We start from the raw sequence: 17,958 nt of genomic DNA, 5'->3' as shown, positions 1-17,958 counted from the left end.
CGGGGCATGAGTGTCGTAGTGTGTGTGATCGGTCTGGCGATGTCCACCTTAGTGGTGCAGGAGCGCCATCTTTGGCTCAGCCTGGTTGATATGGTGGATGCGGACAAGGTTCGCTTCCTGGTCTCCCCAATTTCCCAGGTTGGGCTGGTCGGCGACGCGGCGGAGAACTGCATCCAACAGTTCTCTGCCGCTCAAAGCGCAGACGGAGGTCATCCAGCACATCCTGTCCTGGTGGCCAGCTGCTGCCTCCACCCGCTGCCGGTGGCAGCTCCTCCGCCTGCTCGCAGCAGCCTCAACCCAGGGTTTACCATGGAGCCAGCCGCAGTAGAGACGCCCAACTTGCCGGGTGGCAAGCGACAGCAAAAGGATTCCGGAGCAGGCCGCCCAGGGATGGATGAGATGCTCTTGGAGTTGGCACGATCACTCCCTCCCCCCGGGTGAGGGCTGGGTGGAGTCTTTGTTTGTGAGTGTGTGTGTCTGTTCCGCCACTGGCGTGTGAGGGTTGAAGAATCAGTACAGAGTCCTTCCCTTTCGAGTGCTCCAGAGCTCGTTGGGTCTTCAGGTCAACTGGGAGAGAGTAATCTCGCCCACGGAATGAGAGTGTGTTCAGCTGGTGTTGAAGTGAGAAAGGGTCCCACTGAAAGAAATTTCAGAGGCTGCTGGGGTATATGGTAGATGCAGCCATTGGCTTCCTCCATATATGACCGCTTCAGCACTAGCTTCATGATTGAGTCCCGAGGTGACCGTGGCAGAGCAGCTCACCCTGTGTGACTATAGTCATCCCGGTCTGCTGCCAAACCCTCTTCAACTGAGAGGCCATGCATAAAGGGGGCCTGGGCGTTTTTTAACGGGGGCCTGGGCGACCCTCGACTACATGTGCATTCATCCCTTGCATGTCACAACTCACCCGTCACCTCCTCCTTGGAGTCAGAAGCCTCCGAGGACGCTTTGTTTGGCTCTCAGCTGCCCCGGGGGCCTGCAGAAATGCGTTTCCCCAGTGAGCCTCCTAAAAGCGACTACGACTCATGGTCGCTTGGCGCCTGCTGAAGTCAGTGAATTCATCACACTTCATGTTGAGCAGAAATACTCCTGAAAATCAGTGAAGTTCTTTGCACTCAGGTGTTGAGCACCAATGCTCCTGTAGCTCAGTGAATTCATCACACTCAGGTGTTGAGCAGCAGTGGTCCTGAAGCTCAGTGAATTCTTTCACACCCAGTGTTGAGCAGAAAGGCTCCTGTAGCTCAGCGAAGTTCTTTGCACTTAAATGTTGAGCAGAAATGCTCCTGTAACTCAGTGAATTTATCACACGCAAGTGTTGAGCAGAAATGCTCCTGAAGTTCAGTGAATTTATCACACTCAAGTGCTGAGCAGAAATACTCCTGAAGCTCAGTGATCTTCACATGTTGTGTTGAGCAGTGCTCCTGTCTTTTTGCGCCCGTCGCTTGCACCTATGGTGCCAAGTCAGGAGGGAGCAGTGCCCGGTTGCATAAAACACCTTAAGTGTATTTCCTCTTAAGTTCACCCTTATGTTTCCCTTAAACCTAAGGGTGTTGCAGAAAAAAAACGTTAAGTGCTACTTAAGGGTTTCTTTAAGTGTAACGTCATAAACACTTAGAATTTCTCTTAAATGCTGTTTTTTCACTTAAATAATCCCTTAAAAAGGGTTAAGTGTTGCATAAAACCCCTTAACGGTCATTTCCCTAAGTATAATTTAAGGTTTGGAAATCGTAACCTTAAGAGTAACGCGGACAAAAATAAGACGACATGGCTGAATTTATGGCTTACCAGCTGAAGATCATTATATGCAAAGAAGATTTTTTAGGGATAGGGAGAACCCTTTGGACCATCTTAACGATGAAAAATTGTTGCAAGAATGCCGATTTGATCGACGCGCAATGTACAGCAATAAAGCAAACTCTTCACCACGGTGCGGTGCATAACTGTTACAATCTTAAAAGCGTAGTCTTGCCAAATCTTACCTGTTTTGTTGGCAAAGAAGCTTTTATAAGCGCTCAGCTCTTTTTTGCGACCACAGAGATGTTTTCGTAGTTTTTAAGGACTTCCTGAACCGTCCTCTTCACATCAAGATTCCTTGCAATGATTTTTTCCGTTATTTCTTCCCATTGTTTCTGTTTTTTTGCAGCAGTTACATTGGGATTCAGTTTGCTTTTCAAAATTGTTTTTCTTTTATCATATTTGTCAAGAAGAATGCATTTCTCCTCCTCTGTCCAATTAGGCTTTCTTTTTCTCTTTTCTTTATCCACTCCGATATCCTAGCTTACTTTATTTGATGAAACTGTGAAATTGCTATTGTTAGTGTTTTGCGTATCTATGGCAACAACAGACTTTTATAACGTGAATCCAGGATCGCTGTCGTGAAACACTTAAATGTTTCCCTTTCCTAAGAGAACGGTTTATGACATTATATGCAACACCCTTAAGTTATTCTCTTAGGTAAGGGGAAATCGCCCCTTAAGCATCATACTTAAGGGAAAAACTTAAGGTGCTTTATGCAACCGGGCACAGGTCTTCATAGTTGCCCCTTATTGGCCCAACCATACCTGGTTCCCATCGACAGCCTTCCTGACTTCCCCTGAACACTTTTTCAGGGAAGGAGCACGATGGCACCCGCGTTCTACCCCTGAAGATTCCAGGCGGGCTTACGTCTGAACGCGGAGGTTCAGGTGGCTATCACAGGGACATGTGATAGTTACCATCACTTCTGCGAGCACCCCCTAGAAATGGGTAGCGTGCTTGCACCTTTAGAAATAGTACCTAGTCGTTGAGTGCGTCTTCTCTCCAGAGGAGATCCTGAAAGCTTTCGATCATATCAGTGCTCTCTATCCTGCGAGATGGGTTGGAGTAGGCTGTTTTCCTTCACCCTCAAAATGATGTTGCCTCGGTGTTAAACGACGCTCATCATGATGCAGAAGCATGGAGAAGCACGTCCTGATCGTCAGGTTCCTGAGGAACAAGGTAATGTAAATCCTTGCGTCCCTCTTTAACCTCTTGGGCCTTATCTCTGGTGCAACTGCACTGCAGAGACCGCCCCTGAGCCACTGCAGGTAGTGAGTTAAAAATTCTGTTATATCAGTTCTCCTGCTCGCATGGTCTCAACGTATTGTGCCTGGAGTTCGGCCCAATTAACTCGCACAATCTGAGATACCGGCTTAGATTAGAATAGCATGTGGCTTCCGCAGCGTCCCTTCGTTCCAATGTACGGGAACGCTTTCCCAGTGGTCCTGTAGGAACAGCAGTGACTTCCCTAAGCCTAAGCCTTAAAAATTGCGGGGGCATCAGGAGACTTTTGTCTAGGCACTGGAAGGTGGCAGCTTTAGTGGCGTTTTCAAAGGTTATTCCCATTCAGTCAACGTCAACTACGTCCGAAGTTATTGACTGAAAGGGAGCGTCCTGGTTGCATGTGCAACCCACCGTTCCCTGAAGGAGGGAACGGAGGACGTAGTCCCCTTGCCACTACCGCTGGACCACCGCTGACTCCGGGTTACGCTCGGCTCCTCAGCGAAAAAGCAACTAGTGCGTGCATCCACTTCCGTATTTATACCCGCGCCACGGGGGCGGAGTGTGTGATCCGAATCACGCACACCAATTGCATTGGCTTGTTCAATAGTACTCGAAGATGATAGGCTCCCTGGCATGATCCCAAATCAGTCGACGTCGACTACGTCCTCCGTTCCCTCCTTCAGGGAACGGTGGGTTGCAAACGCAACCAGGACGTTCTTAGTTATGGCCTGTGTAACTCCCCTTCTACTTTCCAAAGGTTGATGGATTTGGTTCTGGCAGACCTTCAGTGGACTACGTGCTCAGTATACCTTGATGATATTATTGTTTTTGGTAAAACATTTCAGGAACATCTGGGTTGCTTGGAGCAAGTCTTTATGAATTTATAAGAGGCCAATTTGAAGGTGAAACCCTCCAAATGCAATTTATTTTCAAAACAGGTATCCTATTTGGGTCATATAATTTCAGCGGAGGGTGTTAAGGCTGATCCTTCTAAAGTGGAGGCGGTGAGGGGGTGGCCGGTTCCTAGGAATCAGACAGAGGTTTGTAGTTTTTTGGGACTGGCCTCTTACTACCGTCGTTTTGTGAAGAGTGTGACGGGGCGCATAGCTATCGTCACGGCAGCGATATGCTGCCTATTCTAGTACACAAAGACTTGAGTGCAAATGTGACCTGTATGTGTTTGTCAACACATTAATGTCTTATGTTAATCTTTATACTGTTAAAAATCAGCGGTTAATCTAGCCTTTCACTACAAAATCCCATATATCCCGTAGCTTTTGTGTGCACACTTTTAACAGCTAATACTGCGGTGATTTATATGCTATAGCTACTTCTATCAATACATATCTTGCTGTTTTAAAGAAAATCATGTCATTTACGTTACAGTCATAATCAGTTACAATAATCACGCAACACATGTTTTCAGTATGTATCCGTTTATTTAGTTTAAGAGAAGCATAGCTGTGACATACCATCTTTGTCATACTGGCGTCTCCGGTTTGTTTGTGTAAAGGAAAATTTGCCGCGATTGTGGGGTTTAAATGACGCTATGTCTTCCAGGTCAATAGCAAATAACCCGGAGTTTGAGTTATTAATTTGTAGCTGTTAAATATGACTTGTTGTTTGTCAACTGTTAGCCGAAACTGTAGAAATAATATTCTGTAATTTTCTAGTTTTATAGAGGTAGTATTTCAGCTGTTTTTAAGCATTTATGTCTTTGTCATCTAAGCCACCCCTGCACCATAATCATGTGTTGGTATGTTCCAATTCCAGGGGTGAGCTCAGGCCTATAAAGTCTAGTATTGTCATTCTGTAAGGAGAAAGAGCGGGGGTGAGAGGACATAAGTCTGTCTTTGCTCTAATTATAGTGACTTGTGTTAAGGTCAATTTTCCAACAGCTGTAAAAGTTTGATTGTTGAATATTTTTTTGTTTGTTTGTTTTTTGACTCTCATGTCAATGTACTTTATTTACTAAACAGTATTTCTTTTCTTTTTTTTCTGTATTGCCTTTCATTGACCTTAACTGGGACAAATAAAAAGATCCCGTCTGAACAAACTCATCCAACCTCTCCTGAGTGCTTTCATCTGCTCACGACAATTCAGTCACGTCTACCCTTAACGAAGAGTTTTGCTAAAATTTTTGCTAGGCAATTGACGGAAAAAGTTAAGAGATTTCACTCGGGTGAAGATTGTCAAAAAGCTTTTTTAACACTTAAGTCGTGTCTTATATCAGCCCCAGTTTTGGCTTATCCGGACCCCTTGAAACAATTTATCTTGGATACCGATGCTTCAGATGTTGGGATAGGTGCTGTACTATCCCAGGCGGAGGGGGGGATGGAACGTGTTGTGGCCTATGCAAGTCAATCCCTGACAAAACAAGAACGCAAGTATGCCACCACCAAAATGGAATTGTTGAGTATGGTGATATTTACCAAACATTTTAAGCATTATCTTTTGGGGGCAGAGTTTGTGCTGCGTACAGATCACAATTCCCAGCGGTGGTTGCATCATTTTCAAGGGATTGAAGAACAGTTGGCCCGTTGGCTAGAACAGTTAGCAAGTTTCCAATATAAGATCGTGCATAGGGCAGGTAAACAACATGCTTATGTGGATGCTTTATTGAGAGTGCCGGGCCTGATTGTAATTTTGGGTCAGGTGTCAGACCAGGTTGGGGGGTTGGTGATTGAGGAAACCTTTCCGGTGAAACTAGTACAAGTGGCTAAATCGAGTGTAGGGCCACCACCTGGAGAGCTGGAGGATGATATGGTTAAGTTGCAGAGGGAGGATGGTTAGTTGGGACAATTGTTTCAGCTGCTAAGTAAGCCATTAGAGGAGCGTGGGGAAGTAAGAAACTACTAAAGATCGGTTTTATTGGCCGGGGTGGTTTGCTGATGTGAGGAGGTGGTGTAGTGAGTGCTTGGACTGCGGTTCACGGAAACTTTTAGTTCGAACCCCACAGGCCCCGATGCATCCTTCTGTCACATCTCATCCTTATGAGCATGTGGCTCTGGATATTTGGGGCCACCTCCCCATGAGAATCGTTATATTTTGGTTGTGGGAGATAGGATTGGGGCGGTATTTTTTCTAACCGCGGTTGAAAAGCAAGATTTTTCCGCGGTATGGCGGTAAACCGCTTTAAATAGCCAGTAATTTGGCATGAACCAATCACTGAATAGATTTCCTTATTTAAGAATATTCTCAGATACATTCGCATTGAATTCATCATTTTCAGGAGAATACATTATGATGTTCACATTGGAAATGAAAGAACACCTATTGCAACATGTCTTAATTACAAATATTATACTCCATATTTATGTTTACATAATATAGTGTTATTTTTTTATTTAATCTATGTCGATAATATGAAGAGTCAACAGCATGAGTAAGATAGGATCATAAGATGGGTCAGACATGATTTTGACCACTTTATTAAGTTTTGTTTTGTAGAAAGCCTTTCTTTAAATTGAATTTCGTTTTGTATAAATTGTACCTTAATGTTAATCACTGTTTCATTAATTAATTGCCTGGAATTAAGAAATAAGAAGCAAATAGCAGACATATAATAAGGAGGACGTGGAAGCGTGGGTGCGATCTCTTGCGGGTGAACTGGAGCTCGTCTCAAATGAACCGAAACTCGGCGTAGGCTGGGCCTAAATGTCTACTTTTAATCAAAATTCAAAACGAAATGATAACATTTTAGTCTACAGTAGCCTAGTCAGGTAAGGTCAGGTTTACCGATGTGCGTCATAGGCTATTTACTTATATATATTTATCCCTGTGCGCCGATCGGAGATGGAGTTCACTGCTGATGAACTGCTGATATTCTGGGGATACAACATAGCCAATATACTAGGGACTTTAGCCTTTAAATATCTTTGCTGCATTGGATCTTTCTAGAACAGCCAAGAGCTTTCTAGCCTCGCGACAGCAGCGCCTCGCATTGCTCATAGACCTTAAAACAGTCAGAGCCACGGATTCGGTTTCGAAAATTGCTCAAAAAACGTTGGTGCGGGTGGATGGTGGACAGATGATGAGTTTTGTGATGCGGTTGCGGATAAAATAATAATAGCCCATCCGCGCATCTCTAAGACGAATGGAATGTTATTATGCGTCATGGAACATTGCGCTCCTCAACTCGTGAAAGATCGGATTTGCTCCATCTTTTGATGATAAGTTTTGTTTAGAAAACCTTGAATCCATGTAAGCCACTATATCATTAGACATAATCCATGTCATTAGAATCAATGAATCCATGTCATTAGACACAACGTCCACACATGTGCAGGCCAAGGTTATTTTATTTTTTTTATTTTTTGCGGTGATGACAGTGACAAGCTCAGACCCGCGGTTGGAGTCACGTGACCGTGGTATTGCGGTAATGCGGTAACCGTCCCAGCCCTAGTGGGAGACTATTTTTCGAAGTGGACAGAAGCTTTTGCTTTGCCAAATCAGGAAGCACGATCAGTTGCTAAGATTTTAGTTGAGGAGTGGGTTTGCCGTTATGGTGTCCCTCGCAGCCTTCATTTTGATCAAGGCAGAAATTTTGAATCTGTTTCAGGAACTGTGCAGATTATTGGAGATAAATAAAATGCGTACTTCTCCCTACCATCCTCGGTCAGATGGGCTCATTGAGCGTTTTAATAGGACCTTGCTGTCCATGCTATCAATTTTTGTGGATAAGAATCAACAGAATTGGGATGCGTGACCTTATGTGATGATGGCGTATCGTAGTCGCGTCCATGCCACTACTGGCTTTACCCCTCATAAAGTTGGAGATGGTGTTACCGCTGGATATTATGTTGAATGTGAACTTGGAAGAGGCTTTCGAGTCTCCAAGTTAATATGTGCAACGTATGGCAGGGATTTTGACCACTGTTGTTGGGGCAGTACAGCAACATCAGTTACAGGCTTCTGCCCAGCAGAAAAAGTATTTTGATTTTCGGGCCCAGGTACAGTATTATTCAGTGGGGGAACTAGTCTGGGTTCAAAATAAGGCTCGGAAAAAAGGGGCATGCTTCAAATTGCAGAGAAGTTATAAGTGCCCCTTTAAAATAATTGAGCGATTGTCTGATGTGTTGTACCAGTTACAGGCAGTTGATGGCGGGGCTACTATGGTCGTCCATTACAATCGTTTAAAACCATATGCTTGTCGATCTGTTTCAGAGAGGCGGGAAGGAAACGATGAGTCGTTACAACCACCATTGCAGCGATTAGTTGACCCATCAACCCCTCAACGGGTACCCCCTGTCATGTTTGAGAGACCACCATCAGCAGAGGGACAATCCTGCTCGGTGGGAACAAAGGAGGGAAATCTTCAACATGGTTCATCAGTGCCTTTAGCGAGGGCAAGGTTGGAGTATAGCCCGGAGCTAGCAGTTGAGCCATTGTATGATGGGGAGGCTCTGCGCAGAACATCACAACTCCTTCAGCAGAGACTGCTCGCCCGCCACGACAGAGGAAGTTACCGGTTTGGACTAAGGATTATCACCTTGACTCGAGGACGAGTTCTTCTGGATAAGAGGGGGATAGTGTAGTGTGTCGTAGAGGGGGAATAGTGTAGTGTGTCATCATGGGGATCACATGACTGCTTTGATAGCATTCACCTGCGGAAGGAGGACACAAAAGGGACTTTAAAAGAGAGGTGTTGGATAAGCGAGAGTGGTTCGGAGGTGGTGACTTGTCGGGAATGTTTTGGCTGTCTCTCGGGGACAAACAGCCCCAGAGCATAATGTTTCCACTTCCGTGCTTGACTGTAGGGATGGTGTTCTTGGGGTCGTAGTCAGCATTTCTCTTCCTCCAAACACGACGAGTTGAGTTGATGCCAAAGAGCTGAATTTTGGTCTCATCTGACCACAGCACTTTTTCCCGAGCCTTCTCTGAATCATTATATGTTCATTAGTAAACTTCAGATGGGCTTGTACATGTGCGGGTGCTGCAAAATTTCAATCCATTAGTAGTGTGTTACCAATGGTTTGCTTGGTTACTGGTGTCCCAACTGCCTTGAGATCATTAACAAGCTCCTCCCGTGTAGTTCTGGGCTGATCCCTAACCTTTCTCATGATCATCCTTACTCCATGAGGTGAGATCTTGCATGGAGCTCCAGACCGAGGGCGCTTGATGGATATTTTGTATTTCTTCCATTTCAGAATAATGGAACCAATTAAACCAACAGTTGTCTCCTCCTCACCAAGCTACTTGCTGATGGTCTTGTAGCCTATTCCAGCCTTGTGCAAGTCTACAATCTTGTCCCTGATGTCCTTTGACAGCTCTGTCTTGGTCCATGGTGGTGGAGAGGTTGGAATGGAAGATCTGTGGACAGGTGTCTTTTATAAACATTACGATCTGACATTAGGAGTACTTTCTTAAAGTGACAGGACTAATCTGTGTTTCACATGGGCACATAACCAATCTGTGGGAGGTAGGTGTAGCGACTGACCGAATCCTGATTGTTCTCCTTTCACTACTGAACAAATATGAACACATATATGTTTAATTCATAAAACCTCGAATCATGTGATATGGTGCCCAGCAGGTCATTGATTAACTTCATTTATGACCCATTGCGAAATCAAGAAAAGATCCCCGTTGTTCTCAAATCCTTACACTGCTTGCAATTTGTGTTCAGTCACAAAGAATAAGAACTGATCCATTCAGGGTCTCGAGCTAGTTTTCCCCCCCCTCATCAATTATTATGTCTCCGTAGACTTATAAGTGGATTTACACACAAAACTACCGTTTGTCTTGAAGACAACCATTTGCGAACTAAACCCTCATGGGGCACACCACGGATGAACAGTATACCCTAAGGATAACCACACACACACGCCACACATACCCGCACACAAACGTCCTTTGTGTGCAACTGAGGATAGAAATGTCCTTAATGTATATAACACAGAATTGTATCTGACCTTCCTGTATGCATGCATATGTAATTAGTTTTGTCTTATTCTATAGATGTAATTGGAGACTGGTCTGTAACTTCGAATCTTAAGTGTATTTCTAAAGAAAGATTACCTAACAGGATCATCTTCTGTAACTCTCCCTCTTGCTAGGTCATAAAACTTTATGACCCCCAAAAGAAATTCCAAGGGAATCACAGCTCCCACTTGAATTCTGATAAAGAAAGAGGAAGACTCTGAAATCTTATATTTTCTATAAGTATACCCACTTAAGAAATGTATAAACATTAATTTGATCTTTCCTAGGTCATGGTAGCCGGTATTATGGCTTTATAGTCATGTGAGTGAACATTAAATGTGTGTAATTCTGCATATGAATGTAACTTTATGTTTCTTCTACTCTTTCCGGCCATTCTTGGTCCCTGTTTGACCGCCTTGTTTTGACCAAACAAGTCATACATAGGATATTACAGTAAAATGTATTGTTCTGTGTGTACAATCTTTCTGGGTAGAAATGACAAAATTTCATACCATCATAAACTATCCTGACAGGACAAATAAGAACTTTTCCCGCTCGAGATACTCTAAGATAATTGGTTCACATATGCGAAACAGGCGTGAACCCCTCCTCTCCATAAAAGACTGACACAGAAGTTTCTCACTGAGCACTAGAGAGCACTTACGTTTCCAGAGAGAAGACCCATGACTCCCGTTAGGGAGTTTTCCTCCGTTTCCATTTTCTTTTCTTTAAGTCTTTTCTTTATTTTCGTCTTCGGACCTTTCCTACGGTCAGTGAAATGAACAGCCTGCAACTTCAACTTTAAAAGGACTCCTTGAAATCCCTGCGGCTCTTAAAGGAAACACGCAAGCTGCGCTCAACGGAAGAAGATGGGAGTGTGAGCTCTCATCTCCGTTTTTCCTGTCTTTACTAAGTTTCAGTCTCATTTTCACCCCTCCCTCCCGAGGGAGATGAACTCTGAACTATTTCCTTGGTGACTTCACGTTCGGTGAACCTTTAAAACTTCCCGCGAGTCTAATCGCCCCGGAAGACACGAGAGAACGAGCCTATAGCGCCGAAGGACAAACACGCATACGACTCTGCGTTCCTCAGCAACACAAAGAGAACCATACGCAAGTATAGGTTATTGATTTGATTTGATTGATGTGATTTCTTGTGACGTTGTCTGTGATTTTTGCCATGCTGCGATCACCCCGGTGATCTCTCTCATCCTGACCGTTAGTTTCACTTTCTCATCCTCATCCTCATCCTCTTACTCTCTCTCTCTCTCCCTCGCTCTCTCTCACTCTCTCTCTCTCTCTCACTCAATCTCTCTCTCTCTCACTCCCGTTGTTATTCGTTTGTCTCGTTAGTTTTACTGTTTACTGTACATTCATGTATCCCGGGTTTAAATGTAGAATTCTGTATCCGTAGTTTCATTTTATTAAAACCATATTCTTGATTGCTTTCTGTCTAAAATGCTCATTTTTACAAAGTCAATGAAATGTTCGATCCTTTAGCTACAAAAAGCTTTATTATTTACTACGTTGAGTAGTTTAATTTTATAAACACAGGGAAATTATTGTTCACGGCCAGAAAATTAATATTTCTTGGAGTTTATAGGAACTGATAACTTTTGTTGGGAAGTTGATGAGTTAATCTTACGGCCGTTTGCTGGACAAACAGATTGTTCGATAACTAAATTAATTCCATTTAAGGTTATCTCATATAATCGATCTGTAATAAGACTATTGATATATTAATGACGAACCATAACCCATTATGGTGATCATTCATATATACTGTACAATCGATCTATTTTCAGCTTCGATAATTTAACTGTAATGTGCAATATATTAATCATTCATGATTAATTATTAAATGCCCTATATATATATATATAATTTGAGCTAATTTAATGTAATACTCATTGTCGCTATATAGGATTCTTGCTGGTTGGTAGGGGTTCAAATACTTATTTTACTTGATCAAATGCTAATCAATTTATAACCTTTATATTATGTTTTTTTTATATATATATATATATATTCTGTCTCTATCCGTTAAAATAAATCTACCATAAAAATGATAGACCCTTAATTTTTTTGTTATTTGGGCAAACTTACAAAATCATCAGGGGATCAAATAATTATTTTCTCCACTGTATGTAATTATCTTCCCCACTCCCTCTGGGACACCTATTTATGATTTCAAAAGAGAACTAAAAACCCACCTTTTGCTTAAATGCTATATTCTTATCTAAAATAAAAGAAACACTAATATTTATCATTACTATTATTATTTTACAGTATGTATGAGTACTGACCATTTCCTGTTGGGTTATATGTGGAAGCAGTCTATGCAGCATGTCAATGTAAAATGAGTGTTGGTTCCTCAGACTGGGGGAATACTGGCTCATTATGTGCTGGAAACACTCATGATCTGCTGGATTCCAGCCACAATTCCTGAGACAAAAAGACACAAAGAAAAAAATTAACCTTCCCAGATAATACTTCCATATTATGGATGCTTACTTCTGCCTCAGAGTAAAATAAATAAATACAATGAAATAAATAATAATAATAATACCAGAATAATGTTTATTATTTTTATTTTTGTAATTGTGAATTTCAATTTTAAAATATTACTCACAATTTAACTTCATATTTACCAATGTTATTTTAACTTTAAAATAACATTGTTAATGTTATTTTAAACCAATGAACCAAAAAACCAATGTTATTTTAACAGGGTGGCGCAGTGGATAAGACACATGCCTCTGGTGTGAGAGACCCGGGTTCGAATCCACTGTGAGACACCAATGTGTCCCAATGTCGCACCGTAAATGTTCGCTCGTTCAGTTCCAGAAAATGCGACTGTTCCAGTGTATTCTGCAGTAAACAAGCCAGTACCACGGCCCGCTTGCCTGCACACAAAAGCCGTTTTACGGCGACCAAGATAAATCACATGAAGAATGTAATTTCTGGTATACCGACAATGGCCGATGGTGTTATGAGTCTAATAAAAAAATGCACCGAAACATTTTCGCTCGTTCAGTTCCAGAAAATGCGACTGTTCCAGTGTATTCTGAAGTAAACAAGCCGGTACCACGGCCCGCTTGCCTGCACACAAAAGCCGTTTTCACAGCGACCCAGATAAATCACATGAAGTGTATTTTCTGTATTCCGGCCACGGCCGATGATGTCAATTGTGCATTACAATTAGTGAATGTGCCCACAACTCAGTGCCCACAAACGCTACACAATGCATGTCCCACGGTTTCTGTAAAAACGAAACCAACACACATTTAGTCAGCTCAGGCTGACAGTGTTTCTGTATAGTAAATGTGCCAGCTGTCCCGCACCCACGTTCTCTCACAGACAGGTTGAACCCCACGGGGTTTTGTCCCGCTCGCTCTCTCTACGCAAACTGCCATAGAGAAATCGAGCACGGCCAGCGACTCATGTCGATTGTGCATTACATGTAGTGTATGTGCCCACATCTCAGTGCCCACAAACACTACATAATGCATGTCCCACGTTTTCTGTGTAAACGAAACCAACAAACACATTTAGTCAGCTCAGGCCGACGGTGTTTTCAGTGCAGTAAATGTGCCCGCTGTACCGCGCCCACATTCTCTCACAGACATGTTGAACCCCAAGGGTTTTGTCCCGCTCGCTCTCTCTCCACAAACTGCCTTAGAGAAATCGAGCGCGGCCAGCGACTCATGTTTCGATTGTGCATTACATGTAGTGAATGTGCGCACAACCCAGTGCCCACAAACACTACACTATGCATGTCCCGCGGTTTCTGTATAAACGAAACCAACACACATTCAGTCAGCTCAGGCAGACGTTTTGAGTGCAGTAAATGTGCCCGCTGTCCCGCGCACACATTCACTCACAGACATGTTAAAACCCACGGGGTTCACCCCGCTCATTTTATCTTCGCAAACTGCCATAGAGAAACCGAGCGCGGCCAGACCGCCCACTGTGATCAGCGCGCCCCCCGCCTCAGATGCTGCAAGCACAGTGTTTACTTTACAGCACACCGGAGCTCTCCGGCCGCCACTAAGTTGCGGCCAGATCCCAGATCTTTTCTGGTACCAAAAAAAGGAAGGGGGTCTTTTGGCGCTTTTCGACTGCATGGTACGGCTCGGTGCGGCTCAGTACGGTTCGGCTCGGCGCAGCACGGATCGGTTCGCTTTAGCTCGGTTGCTTTTCCACTGCAGTTAGTACCGCTTCTAAGTGGGTGGGGTTATGACTGATCGTTATAGTATCCGCTCCTCGGCAACCAACGGGGAACGTCTGCTCTTCTCGTCCACTGACCATGATTCAGCAATTTCTTTTTTTGACGTTTTTTTTCTTCAAGCAAGTCAAGCAAGTAGTTTTAAAACAGGTGCTACAGCGGTGGCTGTTACTGGCTATTTAAATCTAGCGGGTTTGATGTCTAGCAAATACAATGACGCTGGTAGTGACGATTCTGTCTGTTTGACCAAGTCTAAGGGACTAGCCGCATCGAAACAGAGCCTATCCAGGTGGATAGTCGATGCCATAGCGCTGGCTTACACTTCTAAGGGCCTGCAGTGTCATTTGGGTGTCAGAGCGCACTCCACGTGAGGCGTGGCCTCGTCGTGGGCATGGTCTAGCGGGATTACCTTGCAGGATATCTGTACGGCGGCAGGCTGGACCTTGCCGTCTACATTTATAAGGTTTTATAACCTAGAGGTTCCCGCCTTACAGGCTAAGCTTCTGTCGGTCTAGAAATCAGCACTGTCTGCCCCGCTGCGCCGGCTCAGAATGCTGAGTTTGCTTGTGCATCGGTCACTGATCGATAGAACAACTCCATGGGTATTGAAACACCCGTACTGCTACCCAGTTCAGGCTGAACGTTTTCACCCTGACTGCGTGGTACACTGTTAATATGGTTAGCTCCCGTAGGATGCTTTTTGAAGGAATGACGCTTCTAACCTCTCTTCTCTGACTCTCTGTGAGTCCTTGGTGATTATGCACTATATGAGCCCCGGGCTACTGCCCTTGGGACTTTGGGGTTGGATCCCAGTACGCACGGCGTTTTACACTGTGTTCCCCATAGCTTAAGATATTACGCAGTACGAGAGAACCTCTCGTAAGAGAACGTACTCGGTTACTAACGTAACCTCGGTTCTCTCTAGAAGAGGGAACAAGTACTGCGTATCTTGCCGTGCTTACAACATGCTCTGGTTCGCTTCGGCGATGAAAAAACAGTTTGTATCAGCTTGTCGAGCTATGTTTATAGGTCAAGGCCACGCCTATTTCGGCGGGACGTGACGTAGTGGGCGCGAGGCGCCCCCATTGGATATGGCGTCATGCAGGGCCTCTCTTGATAGGCTGCTGCTGTTGCCGCAGGTCAGACAATAGGCACGCAAGCCGTCTTGTCTATGTCTGCATGCTGCTGCAACGCGTTTTACATTAATTCAAAATTAAGGATTATTTTTTGGCTTCAATATCTCGTGGAAAAGAGGATTTGCCCATAGCATAAGATATTACGCAGTACTCGTTCCCTCTTCTAGAGAGAACCGAGGTTACGTTAGTAACCGAGTACGTTATATCATATGACTGGTGTACTATATACAAATTCTTCTGAGAGGGTTTTGTGAGTAACAGGCATTAATTTAAAGGGCCCCTATTGTGGATTTTTGAAAATGACCTTTCATGTAGTGTGTAATATAGCTCTAAGTGAATGAAAACATCCTGCAAAGTTTTAAATCTGAAAGTGCACCGTATATTAAGTTATTGTCTTTCAAAAGTAAGAGTCGACTCTGAGTCAATTAAATGAATCGTTTTTCAAACGAGTCATAAGCCGTTTTGTTGTGACATCAAGATGAAACATTAGTATATTGCCCGCCCACGTATTGCACGCACAGACACCAGGGAAAACTTGAACCTCGAACCGGCAGCCGATTACTGTGGAAACTGGATAGCATCACGTCGAGAAGACGGCATGTCTCAGAGTTCAATGCAGGATTTGCAAACTGCTTGCTCTTGAAGATGGTGTTCAAAATACTTATTTTTGAGTTTTATATTGTGTAGGTCTCCTGCTAACTGGCTAACTCATGTTATCACTGTCTTACTGAAATACTTCGGCTAATCAGCTGTGGGCCACTATTACCAAAAACTCTTTCTATTAATGCAGATTGTCTGTCTTTCTCACTACTTTGAGGAAATATTTGTTTTACCAACGTTTATGTCAGATCATTCACTCTAGAGCTTGGCTAATGTACATTGCATACATGCACTGTTATTGATACAGTTTCCACCTATTCACCACAATTTATTAGAAAAATACTGACGGACATGCACTTGTTAATGCTGATGGTGAGGAATTACAGTTGCATCTTATAATGTGCCTCAAACTGAGTAGCGTATCACTGAGAAACATCCTCCTCAAGTCGTCCTTGCGATGGAGGTTTGGGTTGAATAACTAGTTCTTCCAATGTTTCATCATCGGACTTGTGCTCGCATTAATATGGTCAAATCGTCGTCATTGTTCGTTACTGTGTTTAGTTTACAGTGTAGGAAGCCTCAGGACATGCAGAGCTGACGTTGCTATGGGCGTTTTTGTTTTCGACGCGCTGTACACGGTAAACCAATCACAACAGACTGAGCTGTCTGGCCAATCAGAACAGAGTAGCTTGCGGAAAGGAGAGATTTAGAGGGATTGATTCATTTGACTAGTCGTTTAAGAGTCATTGAAAATGTGATGATGTGCAAATGTATATTATGAGGAAATTAAAGTTTTTTTTACATTTGATGCACATAAACATGTTGTAGGAGACTCCACATCAACATTAGGAAACTTTAAAATAGCATAATAGGGGCCCTTTGATTATTTGTCATTTCCCACGACCATAGCTAATCTAATGCCGTGATTGGTCATTGTATACATGAGAATCAATGGCATTTGATGTCAAACTTGGTGTCAAATCTTAATGTGGCATAATTATATATACACAACAACAAATAAGATTTGACGTGTGGCAGAGGAGAAGATTATCAATGATTAACTATTTAAAAGTCAGTCTGTTGACTTGAAAAATGCATGCACCACTGTTTTGTCCTTTTGGGAGCTTACCAACTTTTCACAAGGACGTGAACGCTTTTTACAAGTTGGAATCTTGTCATTACGGTATGACAACGCACCTTATGGATTGCCCCTCGTGGGGTTAAAAAAAACACTATTATACTACAGGGCTGTTGAATGCTTGATTCTGATTGGTTGAGAACGTTCTAAGGTGTGCAATTATTTTCAGGGAAACTAAAGTGGTTCCAGGCAGGTTTGACCGCATTACCGTTCCATATCACTGCGCGTAGTTAACTGTAATAACGGAAAATACAGGATACAATTCATAATAAGAATGGTTACCTATCTATAATCAATAGAAAATTAAACTGAATATATAAATAAATTGATAGTCCTGCTGCACGGGTTTTCGTAATTATTCCAGATAATATAATAAATAAATAATTATTGATACTTGATACTGTCACGGTTCATGAATGCATTGTTTCCTTCTCGTCTCCTGTTTATGTTGTTATGTGGGTGTGGGTGTATAAAGTGGGTGTGACTGACCATCATTGCCTGATCAGCGACACAGCTGATCTCACTCACGATGCCAGCTGGAGTTAATCTCCTCACCTTTAAATACTCACCATTTTCTCATCTCCTTTGTCAGATCGTTGTTTGAAGTCTTCCGTGCAGTGTGTCTGGTCCTGTTCCTGTTCGGCCTCGTGCTTCTTGTTCCTGGTCGTTGTTTCCTGTGGATTATGTTCTGTGTCTGGATCCGTCACCACTTTTCACCTACGCATTTCATCTCGTCTGTTCTGTGTTGACCAACAAAATCCCTTGCTCACCTGCCTTTATTTCGGGACTTCCACATTTGCCTTTCAATAAAAGAGTTTACTTGCTATTGCTTCCTATCTTCAGTCATGACAGAACGATCTGACCCAGTGATGGAAGCAGCGAGTAATCCGTCTGCATCGCTGGAGGATTTTA

The 17,958-nt window shown here is 43.3% G+C and overlaps 1 protein-coding gene across 1 annotated transcript in view; it reads right to left on the bottom strand.

Annotated features, from left to right (window-relative positions):
• LOC143723384 (coiled-coil domain-containing protein 148-like) overlaps positions 1 to 17,958 on the bottom strand; it is a 278,157-nt gene that overhangs the window by 143,197 nt on the left and 117,002 nt on the right. The window contains exon 9 of the mRNA XM_077215748.1: positions 12,251 to 12,389. Coding sequence (XP_077071863.1) covers positions 12,251 to 12,389 — 139 coding nt within the window. The remainder of the gene's footprint in view (positions 1 to 12,250; positions 12,390 to 17,958) is intronic.

The sequence above is a fragment of the Siphateles boraxobius genome, unplaced genomic scaffold (assembly GCF_051911475.1).
Source record: "Siphateles boraxobius isolate OS27281-9 unplaced genomic scaffold, OSU_SipBor_1 7, whole genome shotgun sequence".
NCBI classification, from domain to species: Eukaryota; Metazoa; Chordata; class Actinopteri; order Cypriniformes; family Leuciscidae; genus Siphateles; species Siphateles boraxobius.
This window is presented reverse-complemented; position numbering and strand designations above follow the sequence as displayed.